Source organism: Phodopus roborovskii, unplaced genomic scaffold, assembly GCF_943737965.1.
Source record: "Phodopus roborovskii unplaced genomic scaffold, PHOROB, whole genome shotgun sequence".
Lineage (NCBI taxonomy): Eukaryota > Metazoa > Chordata > Mammalia > Rodentia > Cricetidae > Phodopus > Phodopus roborovskii.
In genome coordinates this window covers 6,813,470-6,836,630 of record NW_026126646.1, presented here as the reverse complement: position 1 = coordinate 6,836,630, position 23,161 = coordinate 6,813,470, and the positions used below count along the sequence as shown (strand labels likewise).

At 46.9% G+C, this 23,161-nt stretch overlaps 1 protein-coding gene across 1 annotated transcript in view; it reads right to left on the bottom strand.

Annotated features, from left to right (window-relative positions):
- Positions 1 to 21,115, bottom strand: part of Cfap74 (cilia and flagella associated protein 74) — a 61,111-nt gene extending 39,996 nt beyond the window's left edge. The window contains exons 1-11 of the mRNA XM_051173923.1: positions 20,944 to 21,115; positions 14,702 to 14,787; positions 13,506 to 13,590; positions 13,214 to 13,354; positions 11,716 to 11,814; positions 10,925 to 11,029; positions 8,082 to 8,255; positions 7,619 to 7,729; positions 7,002 to 7,104; positions 3,389 to 3,546; positions 681 to 882 (exon numbers count right to left, since the gene is read on the bottom strand). Coding sequence (XP_051029880.1) covers positions 681 to 882; positions 3,389 to 3,546; positions 7,002 to 7,104; positions 7,619 to 7,729; positions 8,082 to 8,255; positions 10,925 to 11,029; positions 11,716 to 11,814; positions 13,214 to 13,354; positions 13,506 to 13,590; positions 14,702 to 14,768 — 1,245 coding nt within the window. The 5' untranslated portion in view covers positions 14,769 to 14,787; positions 20,944 to 21,115. The remainder of the gene's footprint in view (positions 1 to 680; positions 883 to 3,388; positions 3,547 to 7,001; positions 7,105 to 7,618; positions 7,730 to 8,081; positions 8,256 to 10,924; positions 11,030 to 11,715; positions 11,815 to 13,213; positions 13,355 to 13,505; positions 13,591 to 14,701; positions 14,788 to 20,943) is intronic.
- Between the last annotated feature and the right edge of the window lie 2,046 nt (positions 21,116 to 23,161).

Here is a 23,161-nt window from a genome sequence, read left to right as displayed (position 1 = left end):
CTCGGAAAAGATGCCTGTACTGGTTTTGTTGGAACTGATTGCCCTGTACTACACTTGTATTGTACACCACGGGAAACCAGGGCCCTTCCTCCTGGAGGAGAGGGGCCCACAGTGAACACCGTGGGAAACCAGGCCCAAGGTGGGAGGTGGCTAAGAAGTAGAGGCCCCACCGGGTACACAGAGAGGTGAGAAACAGGAAAAAAGCCTATGATGCACAGGAAAATGCTCCAGAGGCCACATATCAGGAAGCCCAGAGAGCAGCCCGTGTAAGATGCGGGGTGCTGGGTTAAGGAGCAGCCAGTGTTTGTACACCTTTAAGGAGAGGTAAGCTGGAAACGCATGTCCCCAGTTTAGGCTGTTGTCTACACAGGCCACTGGGTCAGACCAGGACCTTGGTGTGACAGGAACACTCAGCCTTTAGGGAGACACCAGTGGGTGGCAGTGGGTGACAACATGTCCATGGACCCTGGCTACACAAGTCTCTTTCCCCTTCTCATGGGCAGGCAGCTTTGCAGGCCTCTGATAGCACCGTTGGCTAATATGTGGAGCTTACACGAGGGAGAGGAGGACCCTGGTGGGCATCACCGCAGGGAAGTGTCCCTGCGGACCTCAGCTGGCTTCTTTAAACCTGCACCCCGTGGGCCTGACATAAACTTGGAAGCAGCAAACGCTCTACTTGCCAGCGCGTGGTCTGTGGTGGTACCGGTCTTCCCTTCACAAAAGTCAGAGATGTACTCCCAGGTTTTGTCTCTCAGAGTCCGTTGCTCTGTGGCTGCAGAGGGCTGATGCTGCCTCTTTCTCCTATTTTCTTCCTCGGTCTTCTCTTGCAGGATGCGACTGACAATCTCCTGCTTCCGGAGTTTCTGCTCCTCCTCAAAAGCCCTACGGGGGAAGTGCTTCTCAGATCAGAGCTCGGTGCCCTTTCCCAGCACCTGCAAGCTGGGCACCTCGTGGCCGCTAGGGTTACAGGTGGCGATCCTTTCAGCTCTCTGGACCCTTCCCAGGAGCTCTGGTGTTAGGACAGAGGGTAAAACAGATGGAGCGCATAAGGGCTGCTAAGCTGGGGATGTGACTTGGATCCTCACCTTTACCATACCCTGTCTTGCCCTGTCCAGCTCTGCATTTGGCCTGTCTAGTTTTGAATTGTCTCCTTCATCTCCGCCTAGAAGTCCCCACAATCAGCCCCAGCCTTCATGAGATTCCCCATCCTGGTTTCTAGGCTTGTGGTTGAAGACACCCGGCTGAGACAAAAACAAGGGCAACATGAGGGCTTGGTGACATGTCACGCACTCCCCCTCGGATTCATTATAGCCATCCCTTGCTAGGCACCACCCAGGCAACAGACCTATAACCACACCACACGTGGGCAGACTTACGGGAAACATCAAGATGCTGCTGGCAATTGTGGTGGTGTGCCTGTGTGTGTGCCCGTGCCTATGTGTGCCTTTGTCTCTGTGTGCCCGTGTGCCCGTGTGCCCGTGTGCCCGTGTGTGTGTGTGTGCCTCTATGTGTGCCTCTGTGTGTTTGCATGTGTGTACCCATGTGTGTTCCTTTGTGTGTGTGTGCATGTGTCTGTGTATATGTGTGTGTCCATGGGGCATTTTGAAGAGGAGGATGTGCTGTAGCAAGTGAGCCAACAGGCAATATCCAAGCAGATCCTATGCAGTAACCAGCAGGGATCAGGGACTTGGGAGAAAGGGCTTAGCCCTTCACAATGAGGACAACTTTAGGCAGAGACACTGAGTAATGTGTGCGAGGTGGGAAAGGCCAGTGTGAAGCGGGTCTCTTAGGGGACTCTGTGGCAGAAAGCACTGACTAATGGCCTGGAGGAGACCAAAGCAGGAAGCCAAAGGGTATTGCGGTAAATAAGGATCAGGATAAACAAATAGGCCGAATAGATGTTTATTCAGGGAGAAATAACTTACAACCTAGACAGATGAACACCAGGAAATTCAACCCGATCCTCTCCTGTCCGAGTCACGCCAGAAAGAGAGAGCGCCTTCCTGGCCCCCTCCGACCTCCTTCCTCAGGTCACCTCCGCCCATCGCTCCACCCCCCAATGGGCGTGGTCAGTGCTACAGAAGGACTACCTCACTACAATTTACCTTTTAGTCTAAAGAAAAGATTTAGGCTTAATACAAAACTATATACAAAACAGTGAATAACAAGTGTGCTCTAAGAAAAGGAAAATCGAGAACAAAATTCTGCTTGCCATAGTTTGTTAAGAACTTTTTACAGGAACCGGGATCAGACGAGCCTCGGCGGCTAGGCGCTATTTGATGACACACCTCCAGGCGTAGCTACCACAAGCTGAGATATACAACTAAAAGCATCAAAGTTCCAGGACAGCAGAATTACACCTAAGGTAATTGTAACATCCTTTGCAATTTAAGCTGATATAAAATCTGAGATAAATTGTTCCATAACTATGGCAGATAATTTTACTATGCAGAACTTTAGGAATTATTTTACTTCATATGTAAAAGGGATTTTAGCAGAAGAAACTTATGACTGGACCAATATATACTTTTATTTTGTAATAGCAATGGGTTTCATCATTAACATGATATTCTTAAAGAAATGGTTTGAGATTACAGCAAACAATAAGAAACTTGTACAAACCATGGGAGACTTAGTAACAAAGATTCAAAACATTGAAAATGATGAAATTCAAAACATAGAGACAAAGATTCGAAACATTAAAAATGATAAAATTCAAAGCATAGAAAATATAAAAAAAAAGGTTCAGAATATTAAAGATGGCGTTGGCGAGCTGAAAGGTATAATTTGTTTAATGTCAGATACCTCAATAACCAGAACAGAAACAATGCAATGCATTAACAAACTAGCAGAAACATCCCACTCCTGACACCAGATATTGCGAATAAGGATCAGGATAAACAAATAGGCCGAATAGATGTTTATTCAGGGAGAAATAACTTACAACCTAGACAGATGAACACCAGGAAATTCAACCCGATCCTCTCCTGTCCGAGTCACACCAGAAAGAGAGAGCGCCTTCCTGGCCCCCTCCGACCTCCTTCCTCAGGTCACCTCCGCCCATCGCTCCACCCCCCAATGGGCGTGGTCAGTGCTACAGAAGGACTACCTCACTACAAAAGGGCAGTAGTGAATAAGACCCAGGCATCCCCTAAGGAGGAGGGGACCACAGGATCTCAGGAACCTCATAGCTGAAGAACCAGGAAGCCAAGAGAAGAAACGAGGAACGGGGTGTCCTCACCCACTACCCTCTTCACCTGACGGAGACTTCTGCAGCCGGGGCTGAGGGAGGGGAGTGCAGCTCTCCTCCATCACCCACAACTGCTTTTGGCAGGAATTAGTTACTTTTAGAGGGCGAAGAGTAAGCCCACTTCCCAGGCGCTCTTACCGCCTCTGGGCGTCTAGTTCCTGGTGCCTGCGCTGATGATAAAGGTGCCTGAATGCATCTCCACCTCGGGCCAGGATCACTTCCTTCTCTATAAGGTCCTTCTGCTTAGCCAGCTCTGCTCTGCTTTGGCCCCATGCTTGGAACTTCTTCAGCGTTTCCTGGAAATAGGGAACTCCACAGTCACAGTGCCAGCATACGCCCATGCACACACACACACACACACACACACACACACTCATATTCAGACCTTTTCTTTGAATGGATGCATTTAAATCAATGACGGAACTTATGGGTCCCAAGGTGGGCAATTTGCAAGCATTCATAATTTTCCCATATATGTCTTACCCAACACGCAGCCTTCGGATCCCTGAGTATTCTGTGAATCTGTGTGCATGTTGTCTACCCGCTGATGGGAGATGTCATTCTGTATATGTTTCTCATACTGGTTAATGAATTAAGCTCTGTTGGCCAATAGGAAAGGAAGATAGGAGGGACTAGGAGACAAGGAGGAAATAGGAAGGAGGAAGCAGGAGTCAAGATGGAGAGTCTGGAGAGAGCTGGACGCCAGCTGCCTCCCCGGTAAGAGAAGGCCATGTGAAAGTACATAGATCAGCAGAAATGGGTTAATACTTAAGACAGAGCTAGCCAATAAGAAACTAGTACCTGGCCAACAGTATAATATCAAATACAGAGTCTCTGTGTATTATTTGAGGCTGGCGTGGCGGCGGGACAAGACCAGCGGCGGGAGGAAAAACCGTACACCTTACAAATGGTGCCCACGTGGCTAATAAGAACTTCCACTTAAAATTTAACAAACGGTTAAAAAAGGGTTTTAAAAACAAAAGAACAGAGACAAGCAAGGTTTCTTGGTAGCAGCATTTTTCTCGGACTCTGACTTGCGAGAGACAAGCAGATTGTGCGGCTCCTTTAAGAGAGGTTTCCTGACTCAGCATAAGCGGCAAAAAACCGCATGGCTTTTAAGAAACTCTGCTAACAATTTATTGGTGTGTATGAGAGATGGCAATGGCAGTGACCACATCTCCAAGCCAGCAGCATGCTTGGAGATGGCAGCCCAGACCAAGGCGGTGAGCACAGCTTTCAGTGCTGGCAGTAAAAGTACCCGCCGCCGCCGCCATCTTTGATAAACAGTGGCTGACATAGCTATGACTTTCATTTTAGCAATGTTTTTGTTTAACAGATAAAGACTTGTGGCCAAATGAAGATAAAAATTTACAGTAAAGACACATTCATATTAAGAATCTAAAGGTTTACAATGTGTTTTAAAATAAGGAGACATGAAAAAAAAAATAGAATGGGTTTAAAAAGACAAAGAGGAACTGGGTGTGGTGGCACACACCTTTAATCTCAGAACTTGAAAGACAGAGGCAAGCAGATCTTTTGTGATTTCAAAGTAAACCTGGTATGCAGAGTGAATTCCAGGACAGATAAGAGTTACATAGAGAAACCCTGTCTCAAAAATTAAAAAAATAAAAAGTAAAAAAAACAGAGTAATAATAAAGCCACGTAAAGATGAAAAGCTCAGAGAGAATCTGGTTACTGTATGCTATTGTGTTGTCTCTGCATTGCTTGACTGCTGAGAAAATAACAACAACTGATAAAGGAAATGCTGCTGCATTAATTCAATTTATATATTTTAAAAATGCTTTGACTTCAAAATTTAAGTCTAAGGACAAGTTACTGGGGAAAAGGATTTCTAATTTTGTTTCCACAGAAAATAAAAAGCTGCGGATTCCTTCCAGACTAATGTGGTTTGATCAAGCCAGGCCCCCTGAAAAAGAGTACCAGGTGATCCTACATTCAAAACAGGTGGACAAAGCATCCTTGCAGACTACAGCCATCTTCTTAGGATCCCCCATGACAGCGCCCCCTATCAGCAGGAAGTAGTTTGGAAAGAACAACACCCAAATTCCCAAATATTGTCTATAAGTGTTTGTTTTCATTTAAATGGACTTGGTTATAAATGGTTAATGATCATAGCCAATTCTTTTTAAAGGTAAAAAGGGAATTATGGTATAGATATGAATACTTTGTTTTGGAATGGATTTTCATTTATTGATACAATTTAAGGTCAATGTTGTTATATGTATATTTCTCTTCTTGTTTATGTATTGTGTTTATATAGCTCATTTAAAAATGTAATGTATAATTTAGTACAGATTTTAGATAGTTACCTATAATAGTCAAAACTTATAGCTAGGTGAGTTAGGTTTTCTAGATATGCAGAGATGTATTTGAGATGAATAGGCATTCTTCCAAATCTTTCAAAGACCTACAGAATATGGCATTTAAAATGGTTTAGGGTTTTTCTTGACAGTGAGACATAAATGCTCCTGGCAACACCACCTACATCAGAGAGGAAGATGAAAGATGGACATTAAAGAAACTAATAATGGAGTTTGCCTCCAATACGGCAAGACTAGCCATTTGGATAAGATACTGCTCTTGTCTGGACTGTTTGACTTTATGCTGTATAAACTGGACATGCAGGACCCACAGAAAAGTGATTGCTGATTCAAGATGGACATTGCTACAGAGTTCCTGCTTCATGAAAGAATCTGCCAGACAGTTTGCAGGACACAGAGAAAAGTGACCGACAAACTGCCAATACAAGAAGACAGTTTAAAGTTTCCTACTTTGCTGAAGAGTCTGCCAGACACACTATGGCCTATGGGCTGAAGATGGAAGATTACAAAAGAACTTTGGGTGACCAGGCAGTGAGTTGTCTCTGTCATTTCTAGAATTTATACTATCCTTCTGTGGTCTTTGAGGGACTTGAAGACAGAGAGTTATGGTTACAGTTTTCCTTAGTATTAAAGATAAGTTACTTAGACTTTAGACACACAAAGATATGATAGATGATGGAATATTTTCTTCAAATCTTGCTAAATGTTAATGGACTAAATAGTGTTAACTGTGATTCTTATTTGATAACTGTTATGTGATATATTTTGCTATGTTAAGGTTAAAACCCTTCTTTTTATTTAGACAGAAAAGAGGAGATGATGGGAGATGTCATTCTGTATATGTTTCTCATACTGGTTAATGAATAAAGCTCTGTTGGCCAATAGGAAAGGAAGATAGGAGGGACTAGGAGACAAGGAGGAAATAGGAAGGAGGAAGCAGGAGTCAAGATGGAGAGTCTGGAGAGAGCTGGACGCCAGCTGCCTCCCCCGGTAAGAGAAGGCCATGTGAAAGTACATAGATCAGCAGAAATGGGTTAATACTTAAGACAGAGCTAGCCAATAAGAAACTAGTACCTGGCCAACAGTATAATATCAAATACAGAGTCTCTGTGTATTATTTGAGGCTGTTGGTTCCCTTGCCTCTGAGTCTTCATGATGTTGTGGCCTACCCATCCCTACCCATCCCTACTCATCCCTACCCATCCCTACTCACCCCTACCCATCCGTACCTAGCCCAGAGCTGAGCCCTAATATTGGCCCTCACACCGCCCTGGGCCCTGATGCTGCTCTTCCACTGAGAAGAGGCCCTCCCAGAACAGTGCTGTTTCCTTTCTGCTGGACTATGGTTCCTGTCTGCAGTCCAGGCAGGAAGCTGGGGCCAGAGCAGCTGAGAGGTGGACCCCACCTACCCGACTGGCTGTGATGTTGTTTTTCAGGGCCAGCACAGCATCCATTCGCCGCTTCATGTGCTTGCGGGACTCCGTTTCCTCCTTCTGTTCTTGCTCCCGAATTCTGGGAGCAACATGCATTTTATTTACATTTTGTTTTTGTTTGTTTGTTTTTTTTTCAGACAAGGTCTCTCTATGAAGCCCTGGCTGTCCTGGAATTCACTATGTAGACCAGGCTGGCCTCAAACTCAGACATCAGCCTGCCTCTGCCTTCCTAGTGCTGGGATTAAAGGTGCGTGCCACTATGCTTGGTGTAATGTGGATTTTTAACAGGACATACGCAGGTAATGCTGACAACTATAGTTACAGGAGTCTTCTGGTTAGTTCTACCACAGAAACAATAAAAGCTGCCTGCGCAAAGGTAAAATGGATAAGCCTTGCTGTGCAGGCCTTACTGTATCTCATGCCCCTCTTGCAAATACAAATAGCAGCTCAAAATAAAAACTGCAGAGCTATTTGTTTCTAACCACTAGATAATGGCTTAATTAGGGAATTTTAAAGCCCAGGCCAGGAACCCGTGTTCCTAGATTCCTCCCGAGCACCGACAGAACGAAGGAAGAGTTGCGGTGAGAGCCCACCTTCCCAGAGAGGCCTTCAGGAACTTCACAGCCACCTTGTGGTTTCTCTGGGCATCTTCCACCAGTTTCTGATGCCTCAGCCCTAGCTCCTTCTGCACATGCAAGGACTTCCTGCAGCGACACAGGCAAGAACACAGATAAGAACAAGTGTGCCGTATCATACCTGTGTGTAACAAATGTTAAGCAAAGTGCTGCCAAGGGCTCTGGTATGCTCTGGTATGAGGAAGTCACCAAAACCAGGGTCTGACCCAGGCTGGGGAGGAGTCTGGCAGGGGAAGAGGCCAGCAGAGCTGATGGTATAGAGAGATAAGAGGCACCTGCTTCCATTGTGGGCACTTAGTATGGAGTAGGGAGCCTAGGCCGGGCCCAGCGCACAGGTGCAAAGAGCCAGGCCTAGAAAGACTTGGCTGGTGTAGGACAGGCACAAGGGAACCGGCGAGGACCAGCTCTGGGCGGCACTCACCGGGCCCTCAGCAACCGGTTCCTCTCCACCTTCTCCAGGGTTTCCTTCTCCTTCTGAAGCTGCTGGGCTGCATGCACCTCAAGGCACCTGCGCCTTGCCTCTGCCTCTTCTTCATTGCGCTTCCGGACACCCTCAAATTGCCCCTTCTGGATCTCGATGTGCCACATGGCGTTCCTTGCAAAAAACGAACCATTTCTTGCTTATGGTAGCGAAGGGTTTGAAGATCTGGTTGCCAACAACTCGGTGAAGCATCTATCTGGGGATGTGGGGTGGGTGATCCCGGTACTTTACTCTAGGCAGATCTTTGACACCACTGATGTGGAGTCAGTAGCCTCCTCTAAGGCTTCCCCTTTGGCCTAATGTTACCAGAGTCAGGGTCCCCACTACCTGGTCTCCAAACTTAGAAAAATTGCCATCACATCCAATCTAGCCTGAGCTAGCATCTGGCCATAGGCACTCACCCGAGTGAGTGGGTCAGCTCACTGTAATGGGCCCCTTGCCTGGCCTCAGGAAAACATCTAAAAATGTCTTCTGAGGGTGTCATTGGAACTACCAAGAACCATCCCAAGTCTTCAAACATGCTCAGGAAAAGGCTCAGAGAATGGTAGCAGCCACCCCTGCCCAGGGCTTATCTGGATAATGAAGGATCTGTCTGACTGTCATCAGCTGTCAGTAAGTACTGCCTCTGTAGTGGCTATGATGTACCCAACACCCCTCAGGTTTCCAGCACAAGCCCAGGAGGCTTGCAACTCATCTTTGTTTGGGATGAGTACCAGGAAGGCAAATACGGAATTGACTTTGCTAGGATGTGGGAGCCCATGCATTCACGTGCCTCTGTAATGAGTCAGGTATGGTTTCTAGCCATCACAGCTGACACTGCTAGACATATGCTACAGAGTACCGAACATGGCTAGTAAGAGCATCTCCTGGGGCCTTGCTCTGCCTTTAGGACAGCCTTGCTAGAAGCTCAGCCCAGAGGGCCCTGACAGATGGTGCACTGCTTGCCATACAACATGGGGAAGAAGTATCTCAGCTGGGGCTCTGCGGAGCTGCCGGTACGGCAATCACCACCTCAGATCTGCCCTGTACGGCGGTAGGTTTTTTTTTTTTTTTTTTTTTTTTTATAAATGTGCTAACCTGCATTAAGGAAATTTCCTTTGCGAGGCAGTGGTGGTGCACACACCTTTAATTCCAGCACTCAAGAGGCAGAGGCAGAGGCAGGCAGATCTCTGTGAATTCTAGGCTAGCCTAGTCTACAGAGTGAGTTCCAGGACATACAGGGTTATTGTATGGAGAAACCTTGTCTCAGAAAAGAAAGAAAGAAAAATTCCTTCCATTCTTATTTTGTTAAACTATTTTTTTTTAAACAAATCATGACTATGGAGTTGAATACAGTATTTCTCCTCAATCAGTTCCATGGCAGTTACAGGAAATCTAGACTAAGAGTTGAAATACTAGAAGTCCCTCAGTGTTGGGTGGAAGAAAGGGACCATATATCTGGGGAGAATATGCTATAGGAGTTTTGTCTTGAGCAGGGAATACCCCTTTCATTAAGACTCCAATTACATTCAAAGCCATTACAGTCCTGCGATATGGGTTCGGGATACAGGTGAGGAATATTGCCTTTAGGGATGGGCTCTGTATTGATGAAGTCCCGAGAGGCAGTGACCAGGCAGCCATACTTGTCAGGGAGCAAAGGTGGGCTCAGTGTGTCTCCCTCTCTCCCTCCCTCCTTTCCTCCCTCCCTCCCTTCTTTTCTCCCTCCCTCCCTCCCTCCCTCTGAGCCTGTCCTGGAACTAGCTCTATAGACCTGGCTGGTCTCAAACTCACAGATATCTGCCTGGCTCTGCCTCCCAAGCGCTGAGATTAAAGGTGTTCACCACCACCAAACCCTTTCTTTGTGAATTTGCTAGAAGCAGTTCTAGTTTACAATCTAAAATTAGAAAAGCAAAGCAGCTGGCCACTAGCTCTTGCCACTACCTCAGGCTGAGTGGGCTGATCCTGCTGTCTCTCCCCAGCGTGGCTGGAGAATCCTGAGACTGGATGTCTTCCTGTCCTCAGTGTGGCTGGACAGTGAACGCCTGATACTGACCTTGCTCCTGTCTTACACACTTCCCTAATGCTGGGATTAAAGGTGTGTGATCCCAGGTGCTGAGATCATCTTTATGTGAGCTGTTTCTCTTTAGGACTGTGTCAATCTTGTGTAGATCTGGGTGGCCTTGGACTCACAGAGTATTTGTCTGCCTCTTAATCCTGAGTCCTAGGATTAAAGGTGTGCACCACCACCACCACCACCACCACCACCACCACCACCACCACCACCACCACCACCACCTCCTAGCTTCTGGCTGCTGGGATTAAAGGTGTGTCCCTGGCTTCTGTGGCTTGTGGCTGACTTTGCTTTCTGAATCCTCAGGCAAGCTTTAATAAATCATAAATACTGTATCACCACAACCAACAAAATACTTGAAGTCATGAAGCTGTCTCACCCTCTCCCCCTTGGCCATGGATGTTCCTAGAAAAGTCGAGAATACTTTTTTCCCCTATGCTAGAGATCAAATTAAGGCTTTCTACGTGCTATTCAAAAGATCTACCTCTGAGCCCCAGCTCAAGAGGGACAGGAAGTAAGAAAGAGAGGGAAAGAAGCTGATTATACAATTATTAACATTATAAACAAAACTGAAGAAAAAAATTAACGTGAAAATCTTCCCTTTCATTTTCTAAGGGTCTGGACGGGGAAGAGCAAACTACTGCCCCACAGCAGCTGCTCTGAAGTCTGTGTCCTGTGGACTAACCAGATGCTAATGTATGAAGCCCCGCCTTCCAGGCTCTTGCAAACTTACTCGCTGTCCTTCAGCATGGCTGTGATTTTGGACTGCAGCTCTTTCTCGTTCTCCAGCTCTATTTGCAAGCGTCTGGATGCAGCCTGGAGACGGCCCCTAGCAGCCCTGGAGCATAGATAGCAACCGAATAAAGGAAGGGACACACACAGGTAGCCAGCGCCATGGTCTCACAGAGAAGGAGAGCCAACAGCAGTCTGGTGCTTCCCCTTGGCCATCCCGTTTCCAGGAGGGAATCTATCTGAAGTAGACGGCCAGACCTGAGATCCTGTGGTGCCACGTAAGGTGATTCCCACGCCCATTTCTCAATGGGCAAGAAACACTAAGGTAGGCCCTAACACAGGGTCCGTGGAGGCCAGAGGCCATGGGGTGGGGTTTCTGCCTTTATTACCGGTCATGAACTCTCTGCTATTGCCCTCTTACTTTCTCCCAGGAAGCTAGAAGCCAGATTCCTGCTTGTTGGGCACCTCAAAGCAGCAGGCCCAGGTTCTATGCTTCATGTTAGGATTATAGGTGTGAACTCACTGCCATGGAGGCCCGGGGATTAAATTCAGGTCCTCAGTCTTGTGTAGCAAGTCTCTCACCAACTGAGCCGGCTCCTAGGCTGACATGTTTTCCTTGTGCTATGGTGTCTGTCTGCCACCCTTAGAGAGATGCTGTGTGTGATCTCAACATAGCAGGTGCTTAATGTTCGTCTTTGAATGAATAGACCTCTATGAATGGCGCTACCTTGGCCATCACGGTAACGCTTGGCTGTTACCATGTTACCATCCTTGCCCACAAGGATGACCTACATGTTGTTGGCTTCTCTCTCTGCAGAGATCTCAGCTGCCAAACTCTCCTGCTGTTTGGCGAGAAGGTCCATCCTTTGATGACAGACACGAAGCTCCCCTCTAGAACATTGGAGAAAGAGTTACCGTCATGTTTTCCCAAAGTTCTAGCTTCAGAAGGGGCTGGCTGGGCAGGGAAGGGGGGGGGGAAGGTCTAAGATCCAGGCCAAGGACGAGGAATGCATGGTTTTCCTGGGGTTCGTGTCGCACGAGTAGGGTGTTTCCTGAAAACCCTGCCTAAGGGGCCAGTTGTGCAATCTCCACCAAAGGAGATATGCCTAGGAAGACCAGGGAAATCTACATAAGCTCAAGCCCCCGAAGAGCAGACAGCCGCAAGTGGCTGGGCTGCAGCTCCTCGTCAGCACACTGCGACGCAGACCAAGGCTGGGTGTGTAAGCCTGGGTGTTAGGTGACTTTGTTCTAATGGACACTTAGAGGACCATAGGGCGTTGGTACCAGGTGAACCTACACCCGGTGGTGTGACGTGATGAGGTCATGCAGAAGGATGCTTCTGTTTTTCAGAAACTCTAAAATAGGATCCTGATCCTGATATTTACTGTCAAATGATTCAGTTAAAGAGTCACAGCCGTGATACACACACACACACACACACACACACACACACACACACGTTGACACATACATATTCAGCGGGGAAAGCTAAACACGGTGATCTAGCGGTGACACACAAGGGGCAGCTGCCTACTAGTTTCCAACCTCTCTCTGTGTTGGGGAAACACATTCAGTATTTCTGCTGAATGTGCTGGCAGACTCTGAGCAGTAGGAGGCTGTCCACTAAGGCCCCAGTCACACCTGAAACCTGCAGAAACGAGGTGGTCATGTTGGACCTGGTGGGACCTAGGAGCACCCTTAACTCTCTGGGAGCCTCTCTAGGCTGAGGGAGAGGGAAAGGCAGTGCAGCCCTTGACACCCCATCTGTTCAGGGCTGTGAGGCTGCTCCTTGTGAAGACTCTGGCACAGAGCGGTCAGGGAAACAAAAGGCGGGACTTCCTACATGTGATGGGGGAATGCCTTCCTGGTGGCTGTCAACATATGTTTCTCTTATCGGTTGACGGATGAAGCTGTTTCAGTCAATAGACGGGAAGGATTTAGCCAGTCAGAAAATCCAAACAGGGATAGAGAAAGGAAGGTGGAGTCAGGGAGACTCCCTGTAGCTGACAGGAAGGTAGGACGCCTGGACACTCTCTGCTAAGCCAACATCACGTGGAGATACAAAGATTAATAGAAGTGGGTTAATCGTTAAGAAAGAGCTAACCAATAAGAAGTCTGAATTTCTCTCTCTCTTTTTTTTTTAAATAATTAATATAAGCCCCTGTGTGTTTGTTTGGGACCAAATGGCTGCAGCTGCAGGACCAGGCAGGGACGGAGACTTCCGTGCACATACACGTACACCTTACAACCAGGCGTGGCTAGGCCGTGGGTCCTCAGCAAGTCGGCTCACCTGGTCTTCTGAATGAAAAGGTCCTTTTCTTCATGTATTTTGTCTAGGAGGTTCAAGCTCTTCCGGAGATGGAACGCCTGGACTTTGTCTTTAGTCGTCTTCTTTATTTTCTTGGCATCCACTTCCTCTTCTTTTGGTGAACTTGGGGTTGGGGAGAAAGAGATAGCACTTGCTTCGCACACAAACCACAGCCCTCAGCACTACCTGCCTCATAGTACTCTGCACCCAGCATCTCCACAGCCCACTAGAGCTAAACTCCAAAAGGGGGAGGGGCTGCGACCCGGGGGATTACCAGCCGCATCCTAGGCCAGTGGTGTCCTCAAATCCCAGAGAAAGCGATTCCACCTCAAACTCTGGAGCCTCTAGCTGGATTCTTTCTAGAAATCAAGGCAACAGTCAAAATGAAACAACAAAAAGCCAAACTGTAGCCCGAGTGTGTGGTGGCTCATGCCTATGATCCCAGCACAGGGAAAGGGATTTAGGTCAGTTCTGGGAAGCGGGAGGCCACACTTGGATATATGAGGCCCTGTCTCAGAATACAAAGCTGTCTCCTGACCTCCACACATGCACACACACAAGTAAGCAAATGTAAAAAAATTAGTTTGCATGTATGCCTGTGCCTGCACAGGCCAGAAGATGGCGCCAGATTTCCGGGAACTAAGAGTTATAGACAGTTGCGTGATGCCTGCCCTCCAGGTACTGAGAACCTGGTCTTCTGCAACATCATTAACTCTTCACCACCCAGAAATCTTTCCAACCCCTATTTTTTATTATTGTTATTATTATTATTATTATTATTATTATTATTATTTAGAATTATCATCTTGTGATCATCACCGTAGACTTTCAAAGAAAAAAACATGGAAAATTACGGGTTTATATCCATGTCTTCATAATAGCTCTGTAAAAATTACTGGAAAAAAACCAGAAAAGGCAAGAGCCTATCACCTCAAGGAAGGTGGAAGAGGGAAGGCCAGGTGAGAGGGCCACTCAGCCCCAAGAGGAAGAAAGGTCAGGGGCAGGGGAGCCCTGGGTAGAGTCCTCACAGACCCAGGAAACAGGGCCATAGCATCAAGTGTGCAGGCTGGGCAGGGACACCAAATCAAGGATGTCTCAGAAAAGTCCTGATCATCAAAAATTTTTAAATAAAATTCAAAAAACTTCCAGAGAGAGAGAGAGAGAGAGAGAGAGAGAGAGAGAGAGAGAGAGAGAGAGAGAATAGGCCACATTCAGTGGATTGGAATTAAAAATGGCATCAATTTATTAATGGAGATTTGGAAAATAGAAAAAATATGCACTGTCAACATCCAGATCTTCGGCCATTACTTATTATTTTCCAACTACAGACAAGAGCAGAAGCTCCCTGTTTGAGAAGTAAGTGAATTTCACAGATGCAGCTTCTGTGCTTTTCCCAGAGTAAAGGGCAATCAAGAAACAGACCGTCTTCTACGCTCAAACAGGCCTCATTTTGGAAAAGGCCTCCATTACCATCGTCTATGGCAGGGAAGTTGTCCACCAGCTCCTCGTCGGAAAACTGAGTAGAAGGTTCTTCCATACTGGGAGACAGAAATTAACTGCAAAAAAAAAAAAATTATTATAAAATATGTATCAACAAGGTTACAGATGTAAAAACCCTGAACATTTATAAGAACTAAGGGTACAGTGATACATATACACCTGTGGCTTCAGTGTTTAAGAAGCAGAGGAAAGGAAGATGTTTGAGACCAGCGGTTGCTACATGACAAGACTCAAACACACATACACAAAAGTAATAATTTCCCTTATATAACACATTGAGGAAATGTGTGCGCTGTAGACTAAAGAAAAAATATTTATGGCAGAGATACTTGGCAAAAGTTTGTATCTAGAGCATAGAGGCCTTAAATATCAGCAAGACAAAACTGTAAGACCCTCAGAATGAGGAATCTTCCAGGTTCGGTCGATACCCCAAGAACTCAATGTCCAGTCCAGTTGCTGCAAAACGCAAGAGGCTTTAATGAACAGGAAACGTTTGCGCAAACGGGCTCCTCCAGCACGCAGGCTAGAGAGAAGCACCCTCCCCTGGGCCCAGGTGTTTTTAAAGGCAAACCCACAAGCTTAGGGAGGGGGTGGGGCCCTCTGCCATTGAGTACGTGACCCTTGGAGGCCCGGATGATCTGCTATTAGGTCAGCAGACCTTAGGGCCTCAGGTGTGCTAATTAATCTTGTCTGGGCAAACCAGAGTTACAGCTATCTCTTTGTTTCCTAAGGACCCTATTTACCACCTGTTGGTTCACAGGAAAGGAGGGGCAGTGTGAATTCTTGTCATCCCAGGGCCTGGTGAGAGGAAGCTAGCAAATTCCAAGGAACATATTGGTTAGCTTTCCAGGTCAGACAGTCCTTTATTTAACTTTACTTTTTGGTCTTTCAAAACTATAATTTTAAAAGGTCAGAAGAGTTATGATATATGTTGCAAAAGAGAGACAGAAGTGGTGAGCAGACCCGTTTGTTCACGCGTACACTTACTAAGAGGGATTTGGTATGGTGGGATGGCTGGGCAGGTGAGGGCTTGCTGCCAGGCCCCACGGTCCGAGTTCCATCCCAGCACCCCTTGGTGGGAGACAACTGACTCCCTAGGTTGCCCTCTGACCACACGCATCCTGCGTCACACACGCATGACATTTCTAAAATGTACTAAAAATTAAAACATGGAATGAATGACCCGATTTACTCAACAAATAAACGTCAGAGTAAGAGGGTGCGTCAAAGGCCTTGAGGGACAAATCGACCACGTGTCCTGTGAATAATGTGTTTGGCTCCTGATTCAGACAGACAACCCCAAATGAAATTCTTGAGATAATTCCTGAAAATTGGCAACAGGTACTGGATTTTTATTAAGAAGCTGCTGTTTTAGCCGGGCTTTGGTGGCGCACACCTTTAATCCCAGCACTCAGGAGGCAGAGGCAGGAGGATATCTGTGAGTTCGAGGCCAGCCTGGTCTACAGAGCTAGTCCCAGGACAGGCTCCAAAACTACACAGAGAAACCCTGTCTCGAAAAACAAACAAACAAAGAAATAAGTTGCTGTTTTGTTGGAGTTGACATGATTTTGTGGGTTGGCTAAAGTACAGAGGTACACAATAAGGTTTTCCAAGAGTGTCTTTACAGTGTCAGCACCAATGGGTACAGGACTAGACAGCACTGGTATGCTGTGATTGGAATTGAGGGTTCACATTACCATTAACCTTTTTTGTTTTAATTTTTCCAGGATTTTTATTAATTATTATATTACTATTACTATTATTATTATTATCTCTCTGTGTGTGTGTGTGTGTGTGTGTGTGTACTTGAGGATGCCTGAAAAGGCCAGAAGAAGCCAGAAGAAGGTTTCAGTGTTATAGGTTGTTGTAAACAGTCCAAAATTGGCACCAGGAATTAAACATCAGTTCTCTACAAGGGCCACAAATGCCCTTAACAGTTCAAACATCTTCCCAGCCTTTTTCTCCTTATTTTTATGACTGTGGAATTTCCTATAAGAAAAAAATGCAAAAAGGAGAAAATATAAACAAACAAACGAATAAATAGGCTCAGGTTCAACCACTGGAGACCTCCTATGGTCAATAAGTCAAGTTTAGATTCACTAAACTGCATCCAAGTTTCAGCAAGGGTATGGATATGTGTGCATACAACTGAGAAAAATAAATCAGAAATCTGCCCAATGTGTTTTAAAATACATGTAGAAGAACGAAGAACAATGGTGTTGAAGGGGCCCAAGGGAGGAGTTTCCACCAGTGTTGACTTATTATAAAGTTACAAAATTAGAACAGTGCCATGGCAAAGACAATAGGTTAAGGAATGTAGGAACTGGCAGTTAAAGGTTGACGCTGCTTAGTGCAGCATCTGATTGCTCGCGCTGCCCAGCATGACTGAGTGGCTTTCAGTGGGCATGCGGAGAAGCTGGAGCCTTTCCCGGAAAACCAGCTTCATGTGGATTAAAAGCTCAGATGTGAAAAGTGAAACCACCACAGTCTTGACCTCAGGGTTTCTAAATAAGGCACAAAAGACATCAGCGATGGGAGAAAATGCTAGTGGAATCACCTGATTTGAACTTAAAACGTCTGACCAAACGGCATTCTAAGCTATGGGGCAGAAGGCAACTGCAAGCCATAACTTAAGGTTTACCATCAAGGCCACGAAAAGGATCCACTGACTTCACGCAGAATACACTGCCCAGAAGGAACACAGGCAAACACTTTATTGCCAGGAGCCTTATAACAAGGGACATTTGAGCCAGTACATGCGGCAGCCATGAATACAGTTCATCGGTGTGCCTGGCTGAGCAACTGTTCTCCTAGTGTTACTAACAGAGTCCTCTTCTGGATGAGAAACTAGCTCATGGTTGTAACTGAAGAAAAGTTGTCCAACATCGTCTGTAGTGAGGGAGCGGCAAAGTTACGGTGAGCTATGATTCATTACACAGCCGTCAGGCTTGGGAGCATAGGAATCCAGCAGGTGCTGGTGAGGGCATGAAACAGTGGAAAGGTGACAGACATAGCAACAGGGAAGTGAGAGGTGGAGCTTGGGTGTGCGCGCGCGCACGCACGCACACGCACACACACACACTCATACACACCACACACTCACTCACACACTCACTCACACACTCATACACACCACACACACACACTCACACACATACACACACCATACACACACTCACACACATACACCATACACATACTCACACACACATACTCACACGCTCACACACTCACTCACACACACCACTCACACTCATTCACACACTCACACACACACTCACACACATACACACACATAAGAACAAACCCTTTGCTGCCCGCATTTAAAAAAAAATAAATTACTATATATTTGCTGTAGTAAAACAGCACAAATTTATCTCATTATCCAAGAGCAGTAGTTCTCAACCTGTGGGCCTCAACCCCCCCCCATTCCCTTGGGGACTGCGAATCAGTATCAGATACCTACATTACAATTTATTAACAGTAGCCAAATTACAGTTACAGAGTAGCAATGAAAAAGTCTGGAAGTTGGGTGTTGTCTTAGGGTTTTTATTGCTGTGAAGAGACACCATGACAACAGCATCTATTATTTATTTGTTTATTGGTTTTTCGATACAGGGTTTCTCTGTATTGCTTTGGATCCTGTCCTGGAACTAGCTCTGCAGACCAGGCTGGACTCCAACTCACAAAGATCCACCTGCCTCTGCCTCCCGAGTGCTGGGATTAAAGGCATGCGCCGCCAACGTTGGCCCGGCTCACAGCAACTCTTTTTAAAGGAAAACATTTCATTGTGGTGGCCTGCTTACAGTTCGGCGGTTCAGTCCATTATCATCGTGGTGGGCAAGGTGGCGTTCAGGCAGTCGTGGTGTTACATCTTGCAGGCAACAGGAAGTGGTCTGTCTCACTGGCTGTGGCTTGAGCATGTATGAGACCTCAAAGCCCGCCTCCACAGTGACACACTTCCTCTAACAAGACCCCCCACCTCCCAAGAGAGCCACTTCCTTAGGGGACCATTTTCTTTCAAACCACCACAGGCCCCCCCCACCCCCCCCCACCCCCCGCAACACAAGGAATTATATTGAAGGGCCGAGAACCCATGCTCCAGGGCAATTTAAGGCCACAGCCACAGTGTCAACAGGTGTGTGTGGCATCAGCTTGATACAACCACAGCCATCTTTTAATTAATTAATTATTATATTATGCATACAATGTTCTGTCTCCATGTATGCCAGCCAGCACACCAGAAGAGGGCACCAGATCTCTTTATAATGCTGTGGTTGTTGGGAATTGAACTCAGGACCTCTGGGAGAACAGCCAGTGCTCTTAACCTCTGAGCCATGTCTCCAGCCCTATCACTACCATCTTAGGTCATAATTATCACGATCTCCAATAAGCCCAATAAGCTCCAATAAGTTTTTTCTCAACAAATCGTAAATAGATAAAATCATTATAGTATTATGTGGGGCTTTAGAGAGGGTTCTGCCTTCAAAGATCTCCCTGAGTCCTCAATTTATTCTCTCCCATTGTTTTGTGTGTGTGTGTGTGTGTGTGGCAGCATCTCATTGTAGTCACGAACTCACAATCCTCCGGAAAGCTGGGATTATAATAGTATTCCATCATATCCAGCTTTGATATTATTTTAAGATGCATAGGCGTATTACAGAAAGAATGTGTTTGCTTTTTTTTTTTTTTTTTTTTTTTTTCTAGTCCACAGATAATTTTCCTCTTTTTGCCCCTGGATTTTTGACCCAGGCTGCAAGTTTCCACCCAGTCTGCTGCCATCCAGGCCCACACTTCTACGTCTCCCCTTCCCCCCAATGCCCCACGCCGATAGTAAACTGCACTTGGCACAACCCTGGCTTTGCCTTTCTCTTCTTCCCAGTTTCACGGCACCTTGAGCCTGGTCCTAGTAAGTCACAACTAGGTTGTTTTGGAACAGCAGGTCTGTGTTCCTTCTTGGAAGGCAGAGAGTGTGTGTGATTTCTTGTCCTTTCCCTTTCTATCCAGAGCCGCCTTCACCCCATCCTCCTTCAAAGCTGCAGGGTCAGCCGAGTCAACCATGCACGTAGCCTTCAGTGTTCTCTTAGTGCCCGCCCCTTCCAATTACAGGACCTTTTAAGTAAGTGTAACTGCACTGAGCCCACTGAAATGACCCAGGATGACTCCTCCATCTCAAAGGCAGCTACAAGAACTACCTCAGCCCCTCTTAGCCATAGAACATCGTGCTTTTCGTTCGGAGGACTGGGGAGTTGGGTGCCTGCCCTACTTTCTGAAGCAATAGGCTCTCTTCTGAAAGGGACACCCTCTCCTTAGAGAAGACCACACAAACTCTTACTTCCCGCATAAGTTTTCCAGGGTTGCCACAACAAGCCGCCCCACCCTGAAAGCTTTACACGACAGAAATGTATCGTGTCAGTCTTGAAGCCAAAAGTTTATGTCTGTTTTTAAAACCCAGCTCCAGGCTGGGCAGTGGTGGTGCACATGCCTCTAGTCCCAGCACTCGGGAGGCAGAGGCAGGCAGATTTCTGAGTTCAAAGCCTAGAGGGGTCTACAGAGAGAGTTCCAGGGCAGCCAGGGCTACACAGAGAAACCCTGCCTAGGAAAACCAACCAACCAACCAACCAACCAACAAAAAATACTGTTCAAGAATAAATTTCTAATCTCAAGATAAGCAAAGATGTGTGCTTATACACCAGCAGAAATGAAGATCCCAAGTCTTTGCATGGTTAACCAGGAGAGAGGGGCATTGTGTTATTGGGTGAAGATGAGATTCTATTTATTGGCTTGGGCTGGCTTTTGATATTTGCTTGATGTTCAGTTCTCAAATTGTACACAAGAAGTTAGGCATCACTTGTCTGAAGAGAATATCCATCAGCGAGTACCTGAACTGTCCATTCACTACCTAGCTAGCTCAGGACCTGGCCCACATCAGACATTCAGCGAGTATTTTGCTAACCATCTTTGCTCACATAAAGGGATTATTCTATGGGAAACGGAGCTAAGGAGCTAAGGAGGCCTATCCACTTCCAAGGAAGCATTCTGTGTAGTTATGAATCTTACTCGCTAGTCCCTCTCCAGCAAGGTTTGACGCTGCCTCTTCAAAAACTGGTAACCACGTGGCTCACAGCCATGCGGCCACACAGAGAAACCAGCCACCCACATCCAGCACATCCTCACGTCAGATTCCGGCAGAATTTGTCATCAGTACCCACCTCTCTGGCCAGTCCAGGAATGTCCCTCAGCGATGAGGCTTCAGCAAAGGTCCTCAGGAATGACTGTTGCCCAAACCCCTCAGCAACAGCCCCTAAAGAATGGTCCCTGGAGACGGCTCCTTAGCAATAGCCCCTCCCAAATGACCCCAGGCATGGTCCCTCCACCCTGGTTCCTGAGGGACGGTTCCTCAGCAGTGGCCCTGGAGGAATAGTTCCTTGGCACCAGTCCTTCAGGAATGGCCCCTTGACGATGTTCCCTTAACGGGACTACCGAATGCCTCTCAGCCACCGTGGGTCTGAGGCTGCGTCCGTCCGTCGTTTGGGTCCGCAGCTCCATGGCAACAGAAGGCTGCGTGTGCTGGAGAGCAGGGCGGTGGTTGCTCCAAAAGAGTCTGCGCAGGCGTAGTGTAGCGCGCTAGCCGTCCTGGGGGCTGAGTCGGAATTGACTCAAGACGATTCTGGAGATCAGGGTAGGTGCTTGATGACCTGGCTAAAGCCAGTTGAAACTTGGACCAACTGCTAACTTAAAGATAAAAGAACGTTTGTTTACACGAGAGTTGGAATCTCCTGCATCTCTTTTAAAAACGAAAGACTGGCTGCTTTGAATCTGAATTCCTCCAGCTCTCCTAGGTCCTAGGCGTCCTGCCCACTAGGTGGTGACGTCTGATTCCTCTCTCAGATCCACAGGGCACTTTGGGATTGTGTTTGGTCATTTAGGTTGGCGTTGTCGGTAGACCGGGCGAAGAGAGAGAGAGAGAGAGAGAGAGAGAGAGAGAGAGAGAGAGAGAGAGAGAGAGAGAGAGAGAGAGAGAGAGAGAGAGAGAGAGAACAGGACAGGACAGGACAGGACAGGACAGGACAGACATCGAGGTTGCAGGGATGACTGGCAGCTCCTTTAGCTTGGAGATGAAGAACCTTCAGCTTCAGCAAGTCCTCAAAAAGTACAGAGGCTGTGGAAATCTCAGTGGAGATTGGTGGGGAATAGCTTTTGTACTTTTTACTGCAGCCCAGATACTTTCCCTCTCTGCTGCAATACTTTATCAGTCCTTTACAGGTGTGTGTGTGTGTGTGTGTGTGTGTGTGTGTGTGTGTGTGTTGTGTGTTCTGTAACTCTGAGAGCTGTATGTCCTAGTTTGTTTCTCCAGTGTTACCCTCAGGCTGTGCAACTGTGTGATCTGAGCCTGCTTTTTCTGGGTTGCCCTTGATAAACGGATGGGCAGGGTCATGAGGCAACCATACCCACTGCTGTAATCTGAGTATGAAGTGTGCTCCCCTGATTCCATAGCCTCACTCTTGGTCCTCAGCTGATGGAGTGATGGAGCCAGTCGTTGAGAGGTGCTTGGATCATGAGGCTTCTGACTTAACCAACGAATAAAAGACATAAATGTCCCTGGCTCTGTCCTGTCACTTTTCTACTTCCTGGCAACTGTGTGGTGAGCAATTTTGTTCTGCTACAGCCTTGTCTCAGTGTTCTGTTTCACCATAGCCAAGACACACGGGACCCAGCTGACCATGCACAGAAACGTGAAATGCTGAGTCAATACATTTTCCCAGCTGATCTTGGTGGCACAGGCCTGTAATCTCAGGGGGCCGAAACAGGGGGATAGCAACTTCAAGGTCTGCTGGGATAGACAAAAGTTTAGGAATAATCTTGACCTATCAACAAGATCTGGTCTCAAAACAAAAAAGGGCTGGCGATACAGCTCGGTCAGAGAAAGCTTGCTTATGGTCCTTGCACAAGGTCCTATCAATCCTCATTACAGTTGCTTCAAGTATTTGTTACAGAGACAAAGCCCTGATTAACACAGGACCGCTCTAGTGGATACTCTGTTCCTCTATTGGGCTGGCCAAACCTGTCAGGCATACCCCTCCCTCTTCTATTTAAATATGTCAGATAAGGATCAAGGATTAGAGGCTTCCTCAGCCCAATTCTTTTTCCTGATCTTCCCAAGGTGTGAGGGAGCACCTTCTAAATTTCTTGTATCTCAAATTCTATCCCATGTCCGCTAACTGGAAGACACATGTTGACGCAGCTGGTGCCAAACTGATCTGAGAGAGCCAACAATAGGGGATTAGGCAATGGGTTCCTCACACTCCCATTGGCAATGAGGAGCACTGCTAGGGAGCACGTGAATGCCTTGTGTAAGGAGGAAGCTCGTCTGAGGCTTTTACTGGTAACAAATTGAGGCCTGATGGTTGGTGCAGTGGTGTGGGCTTT